This window comes from Mustela nigripes, chromosome 2, assembly GCF_022355385.1.
Source record: "Mustela nigripes isolate SB6536 chromosome 2, MUSNIG.SB6536, whole genome shotgun sequence".
NCBI lineage: Eukaryota > Metazoa > Chordata > Mammalia > Carnivora > Mustelidae > Mustela > Mustela nigripes.
The window spans coordinates 4352376-4371264 of NC_081558.1; the positions used below are offsets into that span (position 1 = coordinate 4352376).

Sequence of the window (18889 nt, forward strand, 5' to 3'; positions counted from 1 at the left end):
CCAGGAGAGGCTCAGACGCGGGGAGGCCCCCGGAGCAAAAGCACACTTCACTCCCAGATCGTGGATTTTATGTCCCACTCTTGTAACAGGGAGTGGGGCCCCTGCAGACACGGCTGACTCTAGGGCTAGAGAAGGGAGACCTAGGAAAAGCCCGAGCGCCCTGTGGTGCCTGAACGTGAGGGAAGGGACGTAACAAACAGAGACAGAGCCCCCCGGGGGGTCCCACCAGCCAGAGTGAGAACCGTTCGAAAATAGGAATAGATTAAAATACATAATTATATTATATACTAACATATACACATATATATTATAACCCGGAGGGAAAAAACCAAATATCCATGAGTCCACACCGATATAGATAAATGAGTGAGTAAGTACATAGAGCGGGAAGAACGGACACTTCCTTACAGAGAAAATTCCAGTGAACAATGAAAGAAATGAAGGAAATAGTGCGTCACAGAACACCACTGACAGACGGCTAAACTAGGAGAAACTTGAACAAGAAAGAGGTCAATTGCGAACTTTCAGTGTGTCTCCTCCAAAGAGAAACTAGTTACCAGGGTGGTTTGAACGATGCCCACCAGGATGTGGAGCTTAATTTCTCTCTCCCCGAGCATGGGCTGGACTTGACTCGCTTCTGACAACTAGCAGAATATGGCAAGAGAGTGATGACAGCAGGGGAGCCCGGCAGACCGCACCTTCACAAAGGGCTCGAGGTTAGTGTCCCCAGTAGTAAGTCAAGTTAGCGTCAGCTCCTCCCTAGGATAATACGATGGGGGCGGGGAGGGCTCTTCTCCTCTGTCGTCTTCTCCCAAAATCTGCAACCCCTTGTAATCATGGAAATACACCAGGCAAGCCCAAGTTGGTGGGCATTCTTCAAAATGCGTGGCCAGAGTATTTTTAAAACATCAAGGCCAGAAAAGATGAAGAAAAGCAGATAAACCGTCACAGACTGAAGGAGGCAAAAGAGACCTGATGTTACATGCCATGTAGGCTCCTGCAGCAGATCCCAGAACAGAAAAAGAACACTAGAAAACGGGGAAACCCAAAGTCTATTAGTAACGTCTACCAATCCCAATGAACAGCAGTGTCATGGTCACGGGGAACATAGACATGAGGGAAGCGGGGTGTGCAGAACACAAGGACTCTGCACGTCTCTGCAACTCTTCTGTGTTTCTACAATTAATTCAGGATTAAAGGTCACAAAAAACCAGTATCACGGGCTATGAGATCGTCCATACCGGGCTGTTAGTGAAAACCCTTACGGACGGCGGCGGCAACTGGAATTTTTGAACCTCCGTCTTTCTCCCAAATGTAAATCTTGTGGAGTCTAAATACAGATCAAGTCTTTCTGATAAAATGTCATGTCCAAACTGGCATGATTCAGTATGTGTAGTACACACACCAAACTTCTACGACCTAGTATGAAAAAAGAATGCAAAGTATCTCAGGAATTCAAAAATATTGATGACATGTTGAGATGATAATGTTTTAGATAGAGCGGGCTGACTTACATTATTAAAATTAATTTCACCAGTTTCTTTTTTGACCTTTTCAAATACGGCTACAAAAAACAATTACGTAGGGGGCTTAACTATTTCTACTAAGCGGCCACTGTACGAAATGTAATTCACACACTGAAACAAGGACTTCAAATGCAACCTGCCACTTCCAAGACAACATTAAGGGAGCGTTTCAGCAAAACGCCACTCCCTTGATTGGTCCTAGGACAGCTAGGACCAATTACCTGTCCTGAACACGCTCCCTGTCCTGGGGCAGCCTGAGCCTTGCTCTCCCAGGCCACAACCGATGCTCTAGTTCACTTTCCACAGGAATAAATCAGCCACAGCTCATACAGGCTTCTGGGTCAACATGGGATCAGAGGGCAACCGTCTGGATCCCCCTAGATAACCTTGAGCTCCCAACTTGGGGACATTCACTTCTATTCATTCTGCCCCATACTGTGCTTCTCCGTCGGCGTTGAAAAACAGGGACCTATCCAGAATTCATACAGAACTCTTACACAGCTCAACAACAAAAAGACACACTACCCAGTTAAAAAATGGGCAAAACACTTGAATACATGTTTCTTCAAAGAAGATCTGCAACAGGCCAACCATCACACAGAAAGACCCTTGGCCTCATCGGTCACTTTGGAAATGCAATTCAAAACCATAATGAGATCCCGCTTCCCACCCAGTAGGACGGCCATGACTGAGACCGCTTCCCACCCAGTAGGACGGCCATGACTGAGAAACCCAGTGAGCAAAGGACGGCGGGAAGCCCTGACAAGGATGCAGAGGAGGCTGGGACCCGTGCACACTGCTGGTGGGGACGGAACATGCAGCGGCTGCAGAGAACAGTTTGGTGGTCCCTTCAAAAGTTAAACATTGGAGCACCTGGCTGGCTCGGCTGGAAGAGCATGTGGCTCATCTCAGGGTCATGAGTTTGAGCCCCATGATGGGCGAGGAAGCTACTTTAAAAAAAGAGAGAGAGAGAAAGAAGTTAAACAGAAATCCCGTATGACCCAGCGAGTCCATTAGGTATCTGCCCAAAGGAACGGAACCCTGGTGTTCAAACCAGCACACGCACGTATGTGTTTATGGCAGCAGATGTGTGATGACAGACACAAACGGGGAGACGGCCATGCTGTGGGGTGCTACTCAGCCGTGAAAAAGAACGAGGTTCTGATACAGGTTACCATGTGGACGAGCTCCTACAGTGCCACCAAGTCGAAGGAGCCAGACACCAAGGGTCACACTGGAGACAGGCTGTACTTTGGGGCAGAAGGACATACTCCGGGACCAGGTACAGGCAGTGACATGGTGAAGGCACCAGACGGCCACGGAATCATTCACTGAAGCTGGTGAATTTCCTGTTCTAGGACTCTCTCCTGTTCTTAAAAAGCTGGGGGTTGCTGACCATGTCCCAAGGCTTCTGGGAGTACACGGCTGCCCCTCCAGAATCCATCCGTCCATGCAGTCACTCGTTCCACAGATATCTACCCAGTGCCATCTCCGCGCTGGAGGCCAGCACACAGTGGAGCGCACGACTGCTGGGCCACCACCCTCTGGAGCTGATGTTCTAGTGGGAGAGCCAGACGGCAGACAAACACACATACACACATTTAAGGACCATGGAAAAGCAAAAGAAGAGTGTGCCAGGAGAAAGGCTATAAGGGAAGGCCAAGCTCAGAGAGGCTGTGGGGACCACGGGGGCTACACGGCCCCTGGCCTGGGTTATCATTAAATACTTTTTTCCTAAGTATAAAATTATCGGAAGTGTAACAATACGGGAAGAAAAAAAAAAACACAAAAACCACATGGTCATCTCAATAATGCAGAAAGAACACTGGACACAATTCACCACCCTCCTGTGATTAAAAAAAAAAAAAACCACTCAGCAAACTATAAACAGAAGGAAACCACCTCAATGTAATACAAGCCACATATGGAAAACCCATAGCTAACATCACACTCAATGGTGAAAGGCTGAACCCCCTTCCTCTAAGCTCAGCAACAAGGCTGGGACACCTGTTACCACTTCCAGCTGACAGAGCGCTGGAAGTCGCAGTCAGAGCACTAGACAAGAAAAAGAAAAGAAAAAGAAAAAGGTATCTAAATTGAGAAGGAGAAAGTAAAATTATCTGTTAAGCAGATGATAACCTCTTATCTGTCGAAAACCTAGGACACCTCACATACACACACAGAACTAATAAATAAATTAGCAAAGTTACGGGATACAAAATCAACACAAAAAATCAACTGCATTTCTATACACTAACAATGACCAAAGTAAAAACAAATTAGGAAAACCAGTCTGCTTACAATAGCCTCAAAAAGGATAAAATACTTAGGAATTAACCAAGGAGGTAAAAGAACTGTACAATAAAAGCCACCAAGCCACCAAACCCTGCTGAAAGAAATTAAAGAGCACATAAATGGACTGGAAGACTTCATGTTCTTAAAACTTCAGTACTGATGAGGGACAGGAGCAGGAAAACGTTCACCTTTAGTCCGGAAGGCTGACCTACAGCAGTTCTGATAGGGACCTGATACGAGCTGGTTGCCACATTCTTAGAGGGTCTCATGACTGCCTACACATCTCACCGACAGTTACTGTCCAACCGAGCGATAAGCACCGGAGAAATCTTACGAAAGTGGTTCTACGAGTAGAAGCTTGAAGAAAAGATTTATGACCTAATACTCCTCGCACGTGCCTTCCCCCTTGGAGCACTGAGCACACAACCACCAGCTTCATACAGAAGTGCAGCTCCCTCTGCTCACGGCTCCTGTCCCCGCGCCATTTATATAAACTTGGGAAGCTGCAACACACAACGTCTGGAGAATTCTTTCGCGGCCACTGCCTTCGACGCCGTCGTGAGAGCACAGCTGTGGAGGAAAACAGCACGGTGGTTCCTCAAAATATTAAAAATAGATTTACCATATATTCCAGTAACTGCACTTCTGGACATATACCCAACAGAAGCGAAAGCAGGACCTCAAAGGGATATTTCTGCACTCACGTTCCCAACAGCAGTGTTCCCGGTAGCTAAAACATGGCAGCAAGCCAAGGGTCTATAGATAGACGTGGGGAAAAGCCAAATGTGGTGGGTACACCGCACCACAGAATACTATTCAGCTTTAAAAAGACACAAGGCCCTGTCACACACGACAACAGGGCGAGCCCTGAGAACACGATGTGCAGGAAGGGCCACCAACGAAGGACCCGTATCGTACGCTTGCACGCGTGTGAGCTACCTACAGCAAGTTCACAGACAAAGAAAGTAGAACAGTGGTTACCAAGGGCAGGGGGAGAAGCGGTTATCATTCCACTGGTTTGGTTTTACCTGGGATGACCGAAAAGCTCTGGAAGCTCCAAAAGGAGTGATGGCTGCACGGTATTGTACACGTACACGAACGGCCCAGGTAAAAATGGCTAAAACAGCACACATTGTGTCACAGACACACACAAACACCCACACGCCCCAAACCAGAAAAACCAAAATCAATAAAATGGACTGCATCAAAATCAAGAACTTCGGTGCTTTGCAAGACTGCTGAGAGCCGGAGAGCAGCCATCCAATGACAGTGACCGCAAAGGACGGGCACCCAGAAATATAAAGGAACCTCACAAATTCAGTATGAGAACAAACAGCTCAACTTTTAGAAAATGGTAGGCATTTTGAACAGACTCCTCACTAGACAGAAGGACACATAAGCATATGAAAACATGCTCAAAGCCTTCAGTCATCAGGGAAAAAGACCAGAATTAACACCAATTCTGCTCAAACTCTTCCGAAAACAGAAGAGGAGGGAATACTTCCTAACGTGTTCTATGAAGCGAGCATTACTTTAACACCAAAGACAAAGACAGCACAAGAAAACAACAGACCAACAGCCCCTGTGAATAAAATATCCTTAAACATATTTATATCCACAAAGCATCCAATATCACACACTTAAAAGATTATACACCTGAAACTAATGATGTGCTTTAAGTCGGTTAACTGAATTTAAACTAAAAAAAGATTATACATATAACTGCTATCTATCCCAGGAATGCAAGGGTGGTTCAACGTAGGAAAACCAATCAAAACAATCAAAACGTAGTATGTCACATTAATAAAACAACGGGAAAAAACCCACATGATTATCTCAACAAATAGTGTTTGGGGAAAAATGGGCCCATTCAGGATGAAAACAGAAAGCTAGGAATAGAAAAGGCTTCTTTAACCTGGAAAGGGCATTTGTGAAAAACCCACCGTGAACACCACTCAATGGCGAAACACTGAAGACTCAGCCTTAAGCTTTAAAACTTACCATCAGGAACAAGATAAGGATGGGCCACTTTGACTATTGCTCTTCGGCACTGTAATGAACTCCCAGCCAGAGCAACGTAGCGAGAGGAAGGGGGAAAGGGAGGTGGGTGCCCAAACTGGAAAGGAACAAGTAATATTATCTCCACCTGCTCATGGCATCTTACATGTAGAAAATCCCGAAGAAGCCAGATTTGGTACAGCTGCAGGGTATAGGATCAGCATACAAAATCAGTTGTGTCTCTATACACTATCAATGAACAATCCCAAAAGAAAATTGGGAAATTAATTCTACTTATAACAGCATGCAAAAGAATAAAATACCTAGGAATAAATTTAAACAAGAACGTGAAACACTTGTACGCTGAAAAGTACAAGAGATTGCTGAAAGAAATTGATTCAAGAAAACCTAATTAGATGGAAAGACTTCCCATGTTCCTGGACTGGAAGACTTAATACTGTTTCCCAGGCGATCTGCAGATTCAGTGCAATCCCTAAATTCTAGTGGTCTCTTTTGCAAAAATGGAAAGCCAAACAGCAAACTCGTATGAAATCGCAGAAGGAGGCCCCAAAGAACCAAAACTACATTAAAAAAGAAACAAAACCCCCACAAAATCGGAGGGCTGACAATTCCTAATTTCAAAACTTCCTATAAAATTACAACAGTCAGAGCGGTGCCTGGATGGCTCAGTCGGGTGAGCATCTCCCTTTGGCTCAGGTCTTCATCCTGGGGCTCTTGGATCAAGCCCCGTGTCGGGCTTTCTGCTCGGCAGGAAGCCTGCTTCTCCTTCTCCCTCTGCCTGCCTCTCCCCCTGCTTGGGGACTCTCTTTCTCTCTCTCTCTCCAATAAACAAATAAAATCTTAAAAAAAAAAAAATTTACAGCAATCAGGGCATCTGGGTGGCTCAGTTGGTTAAGCATCTGCCTTTGGCTCTGGTTGTGATCCTGGGGTCCACAGATGGAGCCCACGTCAGGCTCCCGGTTCGGCAGGGAGCCTGCTTCTCCCTCTTCCTCTGACCCACCCAGATTGCATGTGCCTGCACACTCTCCCTGTCCCCCAAATAAGTAAATCTTTTAAAAAATTTACAACAATCAAAATTAGTAATAGAATAGAACTCAGAGACCAGAAATAAACCCAAACACCCGTGGCCATCCGACTTTCAACAAGGTCGCTGAAATAACTCGACGGGGAAAGCTCCGTCTCTCAAGGAAATGGTGCCGGGACAAATGGATACTCACAAGCGAAAGAATGAACAAGACCCTACCTCGTGGCATATATCGAAATTAACTCCCAACGGAGCAACCATCCAAATATAAGATGTAAAACCATGAAAGTAAACACAGGGATAAACCTTCACAACCTCACACCTGGCAAAGAAGTCTGAGATTTTACACTCAAAGCGTGAACAAACAAAAATACAGAAACTGAACTTCATAAAAATCAAAACCTTTTACACATTAAAGGATGTCATCAGAACACGATAAAACAACCTACAGGATAGGAGAAAATATTTTGTGAAGTCACACATCTGGTAAAGGTCTACTATCCGGGACACAGGAAGAACTCTTGTAACTCAACAACAAAGACGACAAACGACCGAATTAAAAAACGGACAAGAATGGGGGCACCTGGGTGGCTCAGTGGGTTAAAGCCTCTGCCTTCGGCTCAGGTCATGATCTCAGGGTCCTGGTATCGAGCCCCGCATCGGGCTCTCTGCTCCGCGGGGAGTCTGCTTCCCCCTCTCTCTCTGCCTACCTCTCTGCCTACTTGTGATCTGTCTGTCAAATAAATAAAATCTTAAAAAAAAAAAAAAAAAACAGACAAGGAGGTATATAGCCATCTCTCCAAACAGGACATACAAATGGCCAATAAGCACGTGAGATGTTAAATATCATCGATCTTTAAGGAAATGCAAATCAAAACCTCAATTCAATAACCATTTCATACCCACTAGAAAAGCTACAATTAAAAAAAATTGTTTTTTAATGGAAAATGACCAGCACTGAGCACATGACAAGCACACTGCTGCTGGGAATACAAAATGGCGCAGTCAGTGGGGCAGAGGGTGTGGCAGGTCCTCATGACGGTCGACGACGGAATTTCCACATGACCCAGAACTCCACTCCTACGTGCACACCCGGAAGAAGTCGGAGCCGGAACTCCAACATGAACACGGACCAGGATGTCCACGGCAGCACCACGCGTGGCCGCAAGTAAGCGGAAACGGCCCACACGTCCAGCAGGAGAGGGATGAGGAAACAAACCATAGCCCAGCTGACCTTCACCGCTCACGCCCCCGTATCTGTGAACGTGGCCACACGCTGAAATTTATTTGTAAACCGACAATCAACACCTGAGGCTTTCACATTCATTCACAGACACGCACGCAGGGGTGAAAACTCAGAGCCTCCCAGCGCTCTTCCCAGCGGACTCAGAACGGGGTGAAACTCGGCCTTCCTGTCCCAGCCCTCGGGGTAAACAAGTGTCCTTCTCGTGGTATACCCGGGGCCATGGTTTTCACATTTTTGTGCTCTTTGCTGGTGATCTTACATTCTGAAAAGACCCCAAGCAAGACGCTGATGGGCTTTCGAGGGCCTAAACCCAGGCCGGCTGTGAGGTGCCTTACAGAGAAAATGTTTGTCAGACAAGCCGGGCTCAGGCAGTTGGCTGTGAGCTCAGGGCTGGTGAAGCCACAGCGTACATTAAATAAGGCGTCAGTGGACGGAAACACCCAGAACACATGACTACAGACCCTCCAGTCGGTGAACATGTGACCAGCGGCTCCCAGGAGCCCAAGCCTGGGCTCCCCTCCTCGGCAACAGTGGCTCAGGCTTCACGGATTCGGGGCAGGAGGGGATGTCACGGAACTCCTGAGGATGAAGGGAACATTACTCGGCCATAAAAAGACACGGAGCACCAACACGGCTGCCAACATGGAGGAACCTTTGCAACCACGACACTGAGCGGAAGAAGCCAGACGCAGGGGGACACATGTCACCCCACTCCCTTCACATGACATGTCCGGAACAGGCAAACCTGCAGGACACAAAGCAGATTGGAGGCTACCCGAAGGCGGGGCTGGCGACAATGGGCACACGGAAAGGCCGAACTTCAAAATGGTTCACTGCATGTGAATTTCACCTCACTCAAAAAAGATTTTTTCTTTTTTTTTGACAACTGTGGTACCAGAGAAAGACACTTGGGCTTTGTTCCTGGTTCCTGGCACAGAAGTCCAAAACCCTTGGAATGGCCTGAGGGGCAGGGGCGTCTTTGGTTCTCACGAGACAACCCCTGGCGGGGTCAAAGACAGGGGTGGTTGGGGATGCTGGTTGCCAGAAAAGACCACGTCCCGATGAGCGGCTTGGATCTTCCCGCCCCACCTCCCAACCTCCAGAGACGGGTGAGGGGCTGACGGCTGAGTCCATTACCAACCGCCAATGATTTTAACCAATCATGCTGATGCGTATTAAATCTCCATAAAAACCCTAAACAATGGAGTCTGGAGAACCAGGCTGGTGAACACAGGAGGTGCTAGGAGGGCAGCGTGCCCCGGGAGGGCCTGGGAGCTCCAGACTACCCCCCCCCCCGCCTCCCCCACACACCTCTTCCAGCTGGCTGGTCCTGAATCGTATCCCTCATCATAAACTGGCAACTGTAAGGAAAATGTTGATCAGAGTTTTCTGAGCTGTTCTAGCAAATTATGTAACCTGAGGAGGGGGTCGTGGGAACTCGGGCATTTGGAGGCCGGGCTTGCAACTGGCGCTGGAAGCGGGGGCTGTCCCTCTGGGGCCGAGTCCTTAATCCGTGGGGCCTGGACTAGTTCGGAGCAGACGGTGTCAGGACTGACTCGCCTACAGGACCCCCAGCCAGAGCTACGGAGTCAGAGCTAGACAAGTGTTCTCAGAAAGGACACCTCTCGTTAGCGGCCAGAAGTGGTCTCAGTAAAAATGCTCAACAGTGCACACGCACAGCTCCTGAAGTAGGACGAAGCCCCCCCCCCCCCCCCGCGTTTGTTCCCCTGGGGGAAAGGAGAGCTTTATCTGTCCAACAGAATGCGGCCTCACGTGTGCACCACTGCCAAACAACACGGAAGCAGAATTCCTTCATTTCACAGACGCCGCCGTCTGCATTTGGGGTCAAGAGTGACTGAAAACCCCTCAGGCTGACCCAAGAAAACCTCCTTTGCTTGAGAAAGCGCTTATTTTTGCTGTGGGCATAGATCCTCCCCGCTCAGCAGAAAGGCCGAATGGCATCTCCCTCCATCTCTGGAATGCTGCCCTCTCCAGCCCCGCGGAGGCCGCTTTCTCGGCTCACCTTCCTGACGCAGAGGAACCAGCAGGGGAGGCCGCCATCTCAACGGCCCCAGTAACCACATGCTCTCCCCAAAACACCCGGTCCGGGCTGTGCTTGTCCCCTCTCTGACTCTTCTGACCAGCCCTGGAAGGCAGGCACCACTAGGAGCCCCACGGAGCGGACAGAGAAACTGAGGCCCAGGGCAGGAAGGCGCCCACTCCCTTCCTATCTCAAAGATCAACTTAGCCCAGCTACAGCTGCAGAGTAACCAAAGGCGACCCTGTCTTCGCCAGGGCAGAAAAGCTGCCAGCAGACCCACTCACAGCGGCCCTGCTCCGAACAGTACCCCAAGCCTGTAGGAGCTCCTCTGGCGGTAAACTGGTGTTACTCCCCACAACTGTCTGATCTCTACACACCTTCGGAAGCAGGGACCCACATGAGACAGCTGCAGAGCATGATGCCTACGACTGTCCCTGTCACCCAGATGTAAGCAAACGCCAGGATCTGTGAGCAGCGGACGCCCTGGGTGTTCAGGGAACAGGTGGGCGCCTGCACTCAGGGGCTCTGCTGGCTCCAATCCCAGCTCTGCCCGTGGCGGAGTGGCCTTCACTAAGTGCCTGGGTGGCCAGGAGCTCCTTCATCCAACTGGGGGGATCACCTTCCTCCAGGCCTCGTCCGCAGAGCACCGGCCCAGTGCACAGCCCCCACAGGACCTGCGACTGGACTTGCAGCCCGGGCCCTTCCCACAGCGGGCCTTGCTTCCCAGGTTTTCCCAGTTTAGGGGCATCCTTGAGAGCTCTGGGGGCAAAACCACCTCCAGGAACAGAGGCGGCCAGTTTTCGGTCCGAAGCAAGAACGTGCTGCAGTTCTGAGAACCAGCTCACAGCGGCACTCCTGCCCCAGGCACACGGGCCTCGGCAGGAATTGGTGAGACAAGTCTACACCTGGGAACAGGACCTTTTTTTTCCTTTAGCAGAAAAAAACCAGCTTCATACCAACAGATTTCAAATGAAAGCATGAGTCAAAATTTTAAAAGCCTATGATACCTAAAATGAAAGGATCATAGTGTAAGTAAACTGCACCTCGAGAAACCAGACTCGAAAAAAACTCTTTTAACTTGAACTACAAGCCATGGGGGTTGGCCGGCTGGACACACCAGGGCAGTAAGCTGCACACGTGCGCCCCCTAAAGGGTCACCTGGGGAAGTGGCGCCACACAGGGTCTGGCAGAGGAACTGGGAACAGAGAGGCTCCAGGAGCCCAGGGGTCCCGCCGCACTCTTGCAAGACACATGCACACCGGCTCACTCCCAGTACGAAAGCCCAAGGATCCCGGAAGAGCACACCGGGACTGAGGACACCCTCTGCTTCCTGGATGCCCCAGTGTAGGTGAGGGCGCTGTGCGCAGGAAGGACGCATCCTGTGGCCAAAGGGTCACCCAGAATTCCCTCTGTTCCCCACAAGGGGGAGAACAGAGGGGTAGAACCTTGGAAGCTTAGTACAGGAAGTCCCAATGCAAGGTTCAGGGGGAGCATTACAAGACGCAGCCGGTCTCCACCGTGGTTCACCGTGGTTCACGGTGGAGACCTTTCCTGAGGATCCTAGGGGGCTGGGCAAGTTGCACCCGCTCTATCCAGGTTTTGTAACACCTGGGACTTCCGCATATGATGGGCCTCCATCTCCCCCACCACACAAGGCTGGGGGGCGGCGCTGAGCAAACAGCACAACCACGCCCTGCCCAACATCCTCCAACATACAGCTGGTTCCACAAAGCCACCTGCCAAGCCAGGGGAGAGCAAAGGGCAGGTGCTTGACTCTCCCTCCAAGGGCTGCCCTCAGATACGTGGCCTGAGAGTCTGTAAACACAGGGTAACAACTCAGCCGGAGGGACACTCCAGCGGGCAGTTCTTCCACAGACCAAAACATAAAAGGGGAGAGGAGCAGATCGTCTCCAGGACAAGTGTTCCTAATCACTGAAATGATTTGCCGCCGTTTGGAAGTGAACTTCACCACTCACAATCCCAAGCAGCAGACGTGCCAGGCGGGAGACAACACTGGGCTGTGTCGGCTTGCTGCCAACCTGCCGTGCAAGCTGGAGGAGGAGACACCCTCTCCGGGCCTCAGAGTCCCCAGTGCCTCGAGGGGCTTGGAGACATGGGGGCCTGGCACCAGCTTCAAAACCAGAAAAAAATGCCTCTGCAGTGAGCCCCTGATGGGTCCGTTGGTGGGTAAGTGGATCAAGAAAATGTGGCCAGTGTGTGGACGTGTGTCTGCACACACAGTGGAATATTCTATGAGCTTGGGAAATCCCAACCGACTGGGATTCCGAAGAAGAAAATCCTTCGTAGATGAACCTAGGAGAGATTACGCTATGTGAAATAAAGCCAGACAGAGACAGATACACCACGTAGCATCACTTGTGGGTGGAACCTAAAACAATAAGAAAATCCTAGAAACAGAGAGAAGAGAGTAGTTATCGGGCTGGGGGGCGGGAGAGGTGGGGAGGCTTGGTAAGAGGGTGCAAACAATCAGTCGTAAGATGGAGTAAGGCCTGAGGATCTGATGTGCAACACGGGACTAAGCTGATGACACGACCACTAACTGAAATCTGCTGAGAGAACTTAAATGTTCTCCAAAAGGAAAAAAAAAGGGGGGGGGGAGTGTGAGGTGATGGATGTGTCAGTTCTAACTCGATGGGAAAATCCTCTTACAAACAGGCACGTCGGCCAAACCACCACATGGTGCATCTTCAATGGCCTATCATTTTGTCAGTTACACCTCAGTGAAGCTGAAAAAAGGAAGAAAGAAAAAAAAATGCTTCTGTGTCGCGCTGTAATGGGCGACCCCGATCCAGCAGTCCTTACGGGGGTGCCCATGGGCTCCTGCAGCTCCCAGGGAAAACCGAGAGCGGCCCTCGAGCTGGGGTGGGGCTTCCAGCAGCGAGCTCCAGGGACCAGGAGGGGGGAGGCAGTGAGGGCCGGAGCCGCTGCTGCCTCCCTGCTCAACACTGAGCACCACCCCTCCTCCAGAGGGGTAGTCGCCCGAAGGCTCCATTTGGCTCACGGCCAAGAAGCTGGAACAGGGTCTGGACGGTCCCTGAGACCCCTCCCAGCGGCCAGAGCACCGTGCCTTCTCTGGGGTACATGATACGGAGCACCCCCTCCCAGTGGGAGAGGCCCGGGCAGAAAGAACCACGAGCAGAGGCTGCAGAAGCCGCCACAGGAACGGGGCCAGCTAAGGCATAAGCACCAAACACTCCCGCTTCTTGCCAGTGTTTCGAGAGAAAACCTGGAGAGCAGCAAAGGTCCTGGGGCAGGAGCAAGAGCTCCAAGAACCAGTGGCACCGACGCAGCAAAGCGCAGCCTCTGTGCAGGACCCTCCGCAGGCAAAGCGCTAGCCTCCCTGCACGCCCTTCGGGGAACACCGGGAAACCGGGCGGGCACCAGCACTGCCCAGGGGGCAGCAAACGCAGCTCCCACCAGTGTCAGGGACCAGAGAGCAGAAAGATCTCAGAAAACACAAAAGCCTTGCTGGCCTGGGGGACCCCAAACTGCTTCTGAATCTCAAAGGAATCAATCTAGTTCACCCAGAGACGAGCTCAGGTGACCAGAGGACTCCCACACCAGCCGCCCCTCAGAACACTGGTGCACACGAATACCAAAGGCTTTCTGCGGATGGACTCAGTCTCCCCAGCCAGTCAGCAGGCTATTAGCACGCTCCCCACCCCAGGCTGCCCCCAGGGAACGGAAAGGCCAGGGAGCCCTGCCCAGAGACTCACCCAGCATCCGGCCCACCTCCACAGTCCCCGCCCCCTCTCCACGCTCCTGGACCCTGGTAGGGTCCAGGAAGACTGCCCCGCCGCCTGCTACAGGCCCAGCCCCAGCAGGGCAGCCTCTCCCCTGCATCTCCCCCACTCAGCCCTTGCCAAAGAGACAGGGAGCCCCGGCCCGCGCACACACGGGCTGGCCTCTTCTCTCGAGAGCAGCTACCCCAAGGCCTCGCGGGTCTTGATCCCCGAAAGCCTTGGGATGACCCAGGCTTCTGTGACCTGGGCCCAGGGGGGCCCACCACCAAATCCCACCAAGTCCTAGCCGCTGAAGTGGCACTCGGCTCCCAGCGGGTTGGCACAGCTGAGCACCATTCCCCAAGGCCCTCGGTGCCTGGTGGCGTGCGGAAGAGAGGACTAACCAAGGGACTCATAAGGCAAGCAGTGGCACCTGCCAGCCTCCCAGGGAGAGCTCCTTCCTGAGAAGGAGCCAAGGTCAGCGCGGCTTGGGGGAAAGCACACCTCTGAGCCAGGAAAGCTCACCACGGCCTCAAGGTGGCACCTGTGAGAAGCAGGAAGGCTTTTCTAATCTTAATCGCTGGGCTTTAAAAAGAAAAAAAAAAAAATGCTAGGGTCCAAATGTGTCCCCCCCCTCCAAATTCCTCTGTGAAGTCCTAACCCCCGAGGGGTTGGGCAGAGGAGGTGGGATCTCAGAAGGTGATTAAGTCCTGGGGCTGGAGCCCTCACAAATGGGATGCATGTTCTTGTAAGAGACCCCACGCATGGCCGCCTCTCCCTTCATGTGAGGACACAGCAAGGAGTCTGTGACCGGGACAGGGCCCTCCCTGACCCAGGGGTCACCCTGATCATGGACTCTCTTGTTCGTAAGCCACCCAGTCTGTGGAATCTAGGTACAGCAGCCCGGACGGAACAGAACAATATACGCAAATATATACAGTCACGGTGTTTAAAAAACACACATGGAAGAAAATTAAACAAAAAATCCCTTATAACCCTACCCCCAGCTTACCCTTTTAACATGTCTGATGAACCTCTTTTTCTCTATGGATAATATACCTAAGCTTGCTTTTTTGCAACCAGAATTAACCCCCCGACCGCACTGGGTCATCGAAGACTCTGTACAGACGCACTGTAAACACATCCAGCCGCTCGCCTACTGTGGACGTCTACGCAACTTCCGCATTTGGCCGCACGACCGGTGACTAACCCCCTAAGACCACCCATGGAATCTGGCCCTGACATGGCACGTCACTGCTGACGCAGGGCCCACACACACCTGCAGGGCAACCGAACGGGGATGTGGCCCGGCTGCTCCCCGAGCAGGCCGCGTCCACGTGCAACCCCACCCACCGCCCCATGGGCCGGTTCCCCAGTCCCCAGCTTCCACATGAGACGGATGCCCCGCTTTGTGCGCCGGCGCCCTAACTGGGATGTCTGCTCCGACGGACCCCAACACTCCACCCACGTGCAGCCCCGGCTCCACCTCCTCCTCTGGGAACGGCGTGTCCTTCTCGCGGCTGCCCCGGGATCCTACCTTGTTTTTGAAGTACACCTCGATGGGCATGATGAAGCCCGCGTAACCCGACTCCTCCACTTTGTAAGGGGGCTCCTTGCACACTAAAAAGAAAGGGAAAATGCATCATCAGCTCGCCGCACACTCAAAGGCCCAAGCCGCCAGCAACAGCAAGCCCGCAGCTGACCTGGAGGAACTGCAGCTTTTCTGGAGGCCAGCTCCCCCGGGAGTGTCGAATCCCACGGAATTCAAAGCATCACAAGGCACAGGAGTGAGCAGGAGGGCGGCCGAGGGATGCAGGAAGGGCGGGAGACGAGCGAGGTCAGAGCGGCCACGGCCGGCCACGGCCTGCACGAGCTCACCTGAATTGGGGCAGTGAGGTGAGGTGCCAGACCCCGCGGGGCCCCAGTGTCCCCGGCAGGGAGGGCCGTACCCGCCGCCTGCTGCTGCTCACTCTAACACGCTAACGGAGGCCCAGCGGGGCGCCAGTGTCACAGACGCAGGGAGAGACGGGAGATGGTGACGGCGGGTCTTCACTGGGAGGACCCTGGGTTCCATTTTAGCGCCTCCCAAAGGCATTCCCAAGTGACCGAATAGAGACTCGTTAACCCCAGAGTTGGGGGGAAGAAAAGGTGAAACCAAAAAGAACAGCGAAGTACAAGTAAAATGACCTCCAGCAACCACACTCTCCAGAATGAACCTCAATGTTTTGACATGTATGCTGCCATGAGAAGACCGTCTTCCCGCTTTTACGAAAAATTAGAACAGTACAGGTCAGCTCCCCTGGGTCCCCACCCCTCCCTCTCCAGAGGCAAACTCTAGTGGGAGACTGGAAAACACCCTGCTGATTGTGAAAAACCATTATGCACACGTCTGCACCAGTCAGGTGATTCTTAAGTGAGCCAGAAACTGCTGGAAAACAGTGCATGGAACATAATGAAAAGGGTTTGGTTTTTTTTTTCCATTAAAATGGTATAAGTTTTTTTCTTTTAACAAAAATCTTCAGCTCTCAAACATCTCCAATATCATTATGTCAAATATGTCATGACTCTCATTTACCCCAGTAAAACTGGCCAACAGGGTAGGTCTGGAAGAACTAGGGACCCCCAGAGGCAGGGCTAGCCGGAAGGCCTTGCATGGGACCCCAGTCTGCAAACCCCTGGGGAGCAGGAGACGGGCTTGCGGCTCAGGCTTCAGGAGCTCCTCGGACCTCACAGACCAGAGCGGGTATGAGCTGCAGGGGAGCTGGCCTTGGCTCCAGGAGCCACGACCTAGAATCCCCCATGCCATTCCCCCCTGCCCTGCCGAAGAGCCTGTTCCCTTCGAAGTCCACCTCGCCAGCAGTGTGCTCGCTGGGCACTCTAGGAGCCAGGCCCTGTGGCCGGCCCCAGGGACACTTCCAGGGTGCAGGACCTTGCCCACTGCTGGTGAATGCGGCTTACTCAACTGGACTGACCCCCCACCAGGTGTCGGGGAGGGGGCTCCCAAACAGCTCCACGACAGGCCACAGCACAGAGCACAGCCCCCTGGAGGCCAGCAGTGGCCCCTGCGGCCTCTGTTGAGCTCCCCAAACACTGTCACCTGACAGCAGACTCTCTCTGCGTGACCATCACTGCCAAGTGCGGCGGCGACTACGTCCATCCATTCGCTCTGCCACTGTCTGCGGCTGGCAGAGTCAGGCGCTGGAGTGACGGTGGAGGCCAGGAGGGCGCCTGTCTGGCCTGGCTTACAGGGCTGTGTGCCCCCTCGGTCTGTCGGTCAGCCCACCCAGGAGTAAGGAGCAACCCTGCCTCCAGGACAACAGGCTGGGCCACCAGGTAGTAAGCCCAGGTAGCCTGGGTGAGGTAAGCAGCAAACCTCTGCGCCAGGCAGTCTCCTTCTGCTTCTCCGACACCTGCCCGAGGGGGCCGGGTGGGAAATGCAAGTGTTTCCTTACCCCCCTTCCCCAGCACCCCACAGCTCAGGACTCAGGCTGCCCACCTCCCACCCAAGGACCCAAGGTCACCCCAATCCTCCGTCTCCCAAGCTCATCCATCACCAAGCACTACCACATCTGCCTCCAAAACACTCTGGAATGCACCACTGCCCCGGCACCCTGCTGCTCGCATGGGGTGCCACCCAGCATGTCGCTGGCCCTTCTGTCTCGGGCTCACTCCTGGGAATCTTCTGCACAGGCAGTTATGATGACATTCTGAACTGTGAACCAGACCGCGGCCCTGGTGGCTCCCCACTGCCCTCAGGACCAACTTCAAGCCCCTCGAGGGGGTTGTAATGTGCTCTGTTGTGACTGGCCTCCCCCCGGCCAGCCTGGCCTCAGTTCCCAGATCCAGCCACGGTGACCCCCCTTCCACCACAGGGGGTCATTTCCTCATCTTGCAGTTGGGGGCTCCACTCCCCAATCAGAAGCCTGCAGGTCAACAAAGTCCACTCTGCCTTACAGAGCACTCTCAGTGAGAGTTCCCACCCAGAGGAAAGAACCCAGAGAAACTGGAATAATTCAGGGATGCCTGGGGGGCTCCGTGGGTTAAGCATCTGCCTTTGGCTCAGGTCGTGATGCCAGAGTCCTGGGATCGAGCCCCACGTGGGGCTCTCTGCCCAGCGACGAGCCTGTTCTCCCTCCTTCCCTCCCCCTGCTTGTGTTCTCTCTTGCTCTCTCTCTCAACTAAATAAACTCTTTAAAAAAAAAAAAGAAAAGAAAAGAAAGAAAGAAAGAAACAGGAATCATTTGGAGACCACATGAGAACTTGGGGAGAACAACAAACTAGAGCCAATGTCCTCAGATCCAAGATCTGCCCAACAAATAGAAACAAAATACTTTAAAAAGGACCGCTGGAGAGTAGGAAAGGGCTTTCAGATGTTACAAATAGAGCACTTAAATTTTATATCTCAATGCGAAGACTAGAAATTGGAGTGGAAGAAACGTGCCAAGATGCAGGGGAAAAAGACACATTTTTAAGAGTAAGATATAAAGAAACACTTCAGATCAAACAGTAACAGCACCTAATATTTATAGGGAACCTACTGCGTGCCAGGCACTGTTCCTAACACTTGATACATATTAACACGCTTAATCCTCAGGACAACCTTGTGAGACGGATACAATTGTTTCTGTTCTACACGTGAAAAGACGCATACAGGAGTAAAGCAGCATGGGGGGGGGGGGGGAAAATAGAAATTGTCAAAGAAGTTAAAAATGAAAGACACCAGGGGCGCCTGGGTGGCACAGTGGGCTGGGGGCCTCTGCCTTTGGCTCGGGTCATAGTCTCGGGGTCCTGGGATTGAGCCCCACATCGAGATCTCTGCTCAGCAGGGAGCCTGCTTCTCCCTCTCTCCCTGTCTGCCTCTCTGCCTACTTGTGATCTCTGTATAATAAATAAATAAAATCTTAAAAAAAAAAAAAAGACACCAAATACCCCACATTAACAACAAAAAGAACAACAGAAAGACCCCAGAAACAACACTATAGAAGGCACCTAAGT

The 18889-nt window shown here is 51.9% G+C and overlaps 1 protein-coding gene across 1 annotated transcript in view; it reads right to left on the minus strand.

Annotated features, from left to right (window-relative positions):
• The window catches only part of MLLT1 (MLLT1 super elongation complex subunit), a 62675-nt gene that overhangs the window by 30396 nt on the left and 13390 nt on the right, over window positions 1–18889 (minus strand). Inside the window, 1 exon segment of the mRNA XM_059388784.1 lies at window positions 15432–15514. Coding sequence (XP_059244767.1) covers window positions 15432–15514 — 83 coding nt within the window.